The sequence below is a fragment of the Natrix helvetica genome (genome assembly GCF_964273705.1).
Source record: "Natrix helvetica genome assembly, contig: HAP1_SCAFFOLD_159, whole genome shotgun sequence".
Taxonomy (NCBI): Eukaryota; Metazoa; Chordata; class Lepidosauria; order Squamata; family Natricidae; genus Natrix; species Natrix helvetica.
Genome location: NW_028113611.1, coordinates 111,566 through 117,678, shown reverse-complemented (window position 1 = coordinate 117,678; position 6,113 = coordinate 111,566). Strand labels below are relative to the sequence as shown.

The 6,113-nt window shown below is 42.4% G+C and overlaps 1 protein-coding gene across 1 annotated transcript; it reads right to left on the bottom strand.

Annotated features, from left to right (window-relative positions):
* Nucleotides 1-863: 863 nt before the first annotated feature.
* Nucleotides 864-5,892, bottom strand: LOC309382310 (F-box only protein 2-like; the record flags this gene model as incomplete). Its single annotated transcript, XM_081971819.1, has 5 exons — nucleotides 864-1,128; nucleotides 1,572-1,707; nucleotides 4,155-4,250; nucleotides 4,491-4,536; nucleotides 5,841-5,892. The coding sequence occupies 5 exons, from the start codon at nucleotides 5,890-5,892 to the stop codon at nucleotides 994-996; spliced, it is 465 nt and encodes a 154-aa protein (XP_081827945.1). The 3' UTR covers nucleotides 864-993.
* Between the last annotated feature and the right edge of the window lie 221 nt (nucleotides 5,893-6,113).

Sequence of the window (6,113 nt, the reverse complement as noted above, 5' to 3'; positions counted from 1 at the left end):
TTGTGTGAAGTGAATCTGGCTTTCCCCATCGACTTTGCTTGTCAGAAGGTGGTCAAAGGGGATCGCGTCACCCCCTGAGCACTACACGTTGGTTTCTAAGCGTCTAAATTTCTTTGGCCATGATGGGGATAATGCAAAGTATGGAAAACGGCAAAAAAAATCACTGTTTTCATTGCCTTTGCAACTTCAAACGGTCACTAAATGAGTTGTTAAGTTGGAAATTTTCTGTATTACCTTATTTAACTATTGTGGAGCTCTCTCCCTCTCTCTTTCTTCCTCTCCCCTCCCTCTCTTCCTCTCCCCATCCTTCTCTCTCCCCCTTTCTCCCTCTCTCTTCCCCCTCTCTTTCTCTCCCTTTTTCCCTCTCTCTACCTCCCTATCTCCCTCCCTCTCTTTCTCTCTCTCCCTCCCACTCCCTCCCTTTCCCTCCCTCTCCCTCTTTCTCTCTGTCCCTCCAACTCTCCCCCCTCTTACACTCCCTCCCACTCACCTTCCCTCCCTCTCCCTCCCTTTCTCTCCCTCCTTCTCTACCTCTCTCTCCCTCTCAACCTCCCCACCCTCTCTTTATCTCCCTCCATCTATTTCTCTCTCTCCCTCCCTCTCCCTTCCTCCCTCGCTTTCTCTCTGTCCCTCCGACTCTCCCTCCCTCTTTCTCTTCCACTCTCTCTCTCTCTCTCCCTTTCTCTCCCTCACTCCCTCCCTCTCTCTCCCTCTCCTTCCCCTCCAACTTTGGAGAGCTGTTTCTCTTATTCGCAGCCACAGCTGTAACTTCTTTTTTAACTGCATTTATTTACGCATTGGCCAAATGGATATGCAGGGATGCTTGGGTAAACAATGGCCAAGGAGTCTTTCTTTGCTGGCTAAATGAATGGGACTTCCTTTTTCTTTTCTTTTCTTTTCTTTTTTTGCTTTTCATGTGATATTTGCCCATTCCCAGGCGTCGTTTTCGTAGCGAGGGTTTCCTGCAGAGGGGCCAGGCTGCTGCATGGTGGGCTAAGGTTCCACCATCACCGTGCTGGATGTCACCCGGGCGCCGTACCAGCCCTTCCAGAACACCGTATCCTGACCGCCGTGTTCGAAACGGACGAAGCGCACGCCGGGACCGTAATCGGCGAAGGTGTGAGTGATCTTAAGCCAGGGAGAGAAAAGAGAAAACTCAGAGGAAAGAGCAGAGAATTCAACGCATCGCTCCTGCAGCCCCCTTTTCTCTGCCCAAGGCAGTGGTGGATTCCTACCAAACCGTTAGTGGTATGTTAGACTGGGTTGCTAGAACTGGCAGTGACTCAGGCCTGCCACACACCCCCAAACAGGTTCCCTCGTCATCGTCGCCATTTTGTTTTTTAGTCCTGCGCATGCACAGTACAATTTTAATTGAACTGCGCGTCCAGCGGCGCGCGAAATGGCAGTAGTGTTTGGCAGAAACCCACACCTGGCCCAGGGTATGGGGTGGGGAGCAGGGTCCCAGCCCGATTTGGGAACAGGAGCTGGAAAACAAGACTTGGCCAGCCCTTCTCTCTTCCCCCTTTACTTTGTTTTTTTTGGGGGGGGGGTGTTTTTTCCCAGGGACAAACCTCAGCCCACTCACCCTCATTGTCCTGGGGGACTGCAATGGTTTCGCTCTCAAATACGGCCACTGTGTCTTCGTTAGCGGACAGCAGCTTCACCTTCAGGTGGTAGAGGCAGCCGGCATCACACCGAGCGGCATACCTGGTGGAGGAATAGAATAGAATATCAGAATAAAGAATAGAATAGAATATCAGAATAAAGAATAGAATAGAATATCAGAATAAAGAATAGAATAGAATATCAGAATAAAGAATAGAACAGAATATCAGAATAAAGAATAGAATAGAATAGAATAGAATATCAGAATAAAGAATAGAATAGAATATCAGAATAAAGAATAGCAGAATAGCAGAATAAAGAATAGAATAGAATAGAATATCAGAATAAAGAATAGAATATAAGTATAAAAATAGAATAGAATAGAATAAAGAATAGAATATCAATATAAAGAATAGAATAGAATATCACAATAAAGAATAGAACATCAGTATAAAAAAATAGAATAGAATAAAGAATAGAATATCAGTATAAAGAATAGAATAGAATATCAGTATAAAGAATAGAATAGAATATGAGAATAAAGCATAGAATATCCAAATAAAGAACAGAATATCAGTATAAAGAATAGAATAGAATAGAATAGAATAGAATAGAATAGAATATCAGAATAAAGAACAGAATATCAGAATAAAGAACAGAATATCAGTATAAAGAATAGAATAGAATATCAGTATAAAGAATAGAATAGAATATCAGTATAAAGAATAGAATAGAATATCAGTATAAAGAATAGAATAGAATATCAGAATAAAGAATAGACTATCCGAATAAAGAATAGAATAGAATATCAGACTAAAGAATACAATAGAATAGAATAAGAAATAGAAATAGAAAGAACAGAATAGAATAGAATAGAATAGAATAGAATAGAGAATGAATAGAATAAAATAAGGAATAGAAAATAGAAAAAAAGAATAGGATTAGGATTAGAATAGGATTAGAATAGGATAGGATAGGATAGAATAGAATAGAAGAATAGAAGAATAGAATAGAATAGAATAGAATAGAATAGAATAGAATAGAATAGAATAGAATAGAATAGAATTCTTTATTGGCCAAGTGTGGTTGCACACACAAGGAATTTGTCTTTGGTGCATAAGCTCTCAGTGTACATAAAAAGAAGATACTGTCGTCAAGAATCATAAGGTACAACGCTTAATGATAGTCATAAAGTACAAATAAGCAATCAAATCATACTAGGAAACACTCAATATAAATCATAAGGATACCAACAACAAAGTTACAGTCCTCCAGTCATAAGTGGGAGGAGATAGGTGATCGGAACGATGAGAAGATTAATAGTAGTGCAGATTTAGTAAATAGCTTAACAGTGGTGAGAGAATTATTTGTTTAGCAGAGTGATGGCGTTCGGGGGAAAAACTGTTCTTTTTAAAAAAAAAATATTTTTATTAAACAGGTTTTTTTTTAAAAGACAAAATTTCCTTCTGTACAACATTTCCACCTCCGTATAAACCCATTGTAAATGTACTTCTCCCCACCTTATTTCGGTTTCTCCTTGTCTATACATATGATACTATTATATACCTTCCTTAATTTACAATCCTTTATTCCATTTATATATGTTTGTTCATCTCTATCTCTACATTGCTAATTTCTAACTCCTGTGTCGTCTTCATTTAGCCTTTCCTTAAGCTCTACATCTGTCCTCTAGCCATTTGTACCACTCATTCCATGCCATATAACAGTGATGGCGAACCTATGGCACGGGTGCCACAGGTGGTATGCGGAACCATTTGTTGGGGCACGCAAGGCGTTGCCCTGTCAACTCCAGCGCACATGCGCACACTGGCCAATTGACTTGGGCCTTCTTTTTAGGCCGTTTTTCACCCTCCGGAGGCTTCCTTGAGCGTGAAAAACCAGCCCTATGGGCAAACCAGAAGTTCAATAACGGACTTCCGGTTTGCTGGTAGGGACGTGTTTCGCCCTCCGGAGCCTTCAGGAGGCTTCCCTGAAGGCTCCAGGGGGCAAAAAAGGACCATACAAGGAAACCGGAAGTCACCATTCCTGAACTTCCGGGTTCCCTATAGGGCGTTTTTCGCCCTCCAGAGGCTTCAGGGAAGCTCCTGAAGCCTCTGGAGGGCCTCCGGGGGGGCTGTTTTCACCCTACCCAGGCTCCTAGAAAGGTGGGGGGAGGCTTGTGCGCGTGTGCATAGCATTATGGGTGTGGCACGCCCGCGCATGAATCCCCGGCACTCCCCCCCCCCGCTTTTGGCACGGGAGCCAAAAAAGGTTATCCATCACTGCCATATAATATTCTGTTTCCTCCTTTTCTTTTATTCCTTTTGTAAATTTGTCCATCTCTGCACACTCGTAACACTTTCATTATAACATTGTTTAGCCGAGTGATGGCATTCGGGGAAAAAAACTGTTCTTGTGTCTACTTGCTCTGGTGTGCAGTACTCTAAAGCGTCGTTTTGAGAGTAGGAGTTGAGGAAGGGGAATTGGGAGGCAAGGGGTGACCCCAGGGAGGAATGTGGGGGGGGGCTCGGGAACCTCTGGCCACTCACCAGTCCTTCACTACGATTTTGGGCTGGATGGTGTCCATCAGCTCCTCCCAGGAGCCTTCAGCTTGAAGGTCGATGATTTGGGATTTGCTGCACCAGCTAAGGAGCAAAAGAGTCACGTGAAAAAGGATCAAACCTGTTGCTTCCTGGTCTGGCATCCCTTTTCTTTTCTTTTTTCTTTTTTGACCACAAGGACTAGAAACTTGATTTTTTTAAAAAAAGGAAAGCAAACTGCTTTGGTTTCCCCTTGAGTTCCCTGAGCTCTGGGGACATCACAGCATATACACGCCCACCCGCCCCCGTCCAGAGCTGCCCAGAAGATGGGCAAAATGGACTTACTCAAAAGAGGACACGAAATAGGTGGGGACTTCCTCCCTGGGGAAATCTTCATCCCCCACCCCCACTCCTCACTTTACCACTTAGAGAAAAACACACACAAACCTGTGGGACTTTGTAGATGCCTGCTATTGTTGATGCCTGAATGGAGATGTCCCTTCTAGCTCCATCAAGAAGAGCCAGAAGATTCTCCTTCCTTCTACAGCCGTAGTTGGGGACATTGGCTTCTCCAGTGGAGAGAATGTCCAGCAAGGCATCTGAAGTGCTTAAAGGGTTCAAATAATTGTCATGGATGTTGTAGCCAAGGGTGAGGTTGTGCAGAAGCTGGGAATTCTTGTTGACCAAATGAATGTTGAAAATTAATCGTAGGGTAAATAAAAAACCATAAGACTGTGTACTGTAGAAAAATGTTCAAGTTATTATCAAGAATAACAAAATATGCTTTTTTAAAAAAAATGTAAACCTCCCCCTGATCAATTATAAAAGTATTGAAATTGGCTGGTTTACAACTGTTTCTATCGCTACTTTAAACAAAAGTCAGACTTCAAGTGATGAATTGAAGATTGAACTGGGAAAGGAAAATAATATTTCAACTTTTTTTAACCCCCATCTTTGGATCCTGAGTCTCTTCCACAAGATTAGACCAAAGAGGGAAGCCATGGAAATTGAAATTATTCAGGAAATCAGACACATCATGCATGATAGGAATAAATGGTTGCCATGATGAAAAAAAGATATGGAGACTCTAGAAAGAGTGCAGAGAAGAGCAACAAAGAGGATTAGGGGACTGGAGGCTAAAACATATGAAGAACGGATGCAGGAACTGGGTATGTCTAGTTTAATGAAAAGAAGGACTAGGGGAGACATGATAGTGTTTCGATATCTCAGGTGTTGCCACAAAAAGAGGGAGTCAAGCTATTTTCCAAGGCACCTGAGGGTAGAACAAGAAACAATGGGTGGAAACTAATCAAGGAGAGAACCAACTTAGAAATGAGGAGAAATTTCCTGACAGAACAATTAATTAGTGGAACAATTTGGCTCCAGAAGTTGTGAATGCTCCAACACTGGAGGTTTTAAAGAAGATTTTGAATAACCATTTGTCTGAAATGGTGTAAGGTTTCCTGCCTAGGCAGGAGGGTTGGACTAGAAGACCTCCAAAGTCCCATCCAACTGTGTTATTCTGTTCTAAACCTATGCATGTGTTTGCTAGGAATTGACACTGACTTGATGGCACATAATCATAATTAAAATTCATGAAGAATGTGAATCCAAATTTATGGCTGAAACACTATGAACAGTCCATTTGAAATGCAAACTCTTCAAACTGTAAAGACTTGGCTCTGTACAACATACTCTCACAGAAACATATTTTAAGGCTCATTTTGGTCTTCAAATTCAACCTCATGCTCCATGCAAAAATCCAGAATAAAAAATAAACAGCAAATGACTGGGTGAGATCATCCGTGGTTTTGGGGTGGGATATCATCTGTATGCTGATGATACACAGCTGTACATCTCCACCCCGAACCACCCCAACGAGGCCATTGAAATGATGTCCCGGTGTTTGGAAGCCGTACGGGTCTGGATGGGTGACAACCGACTCAAACTCAACCCCTCCAAGACGGA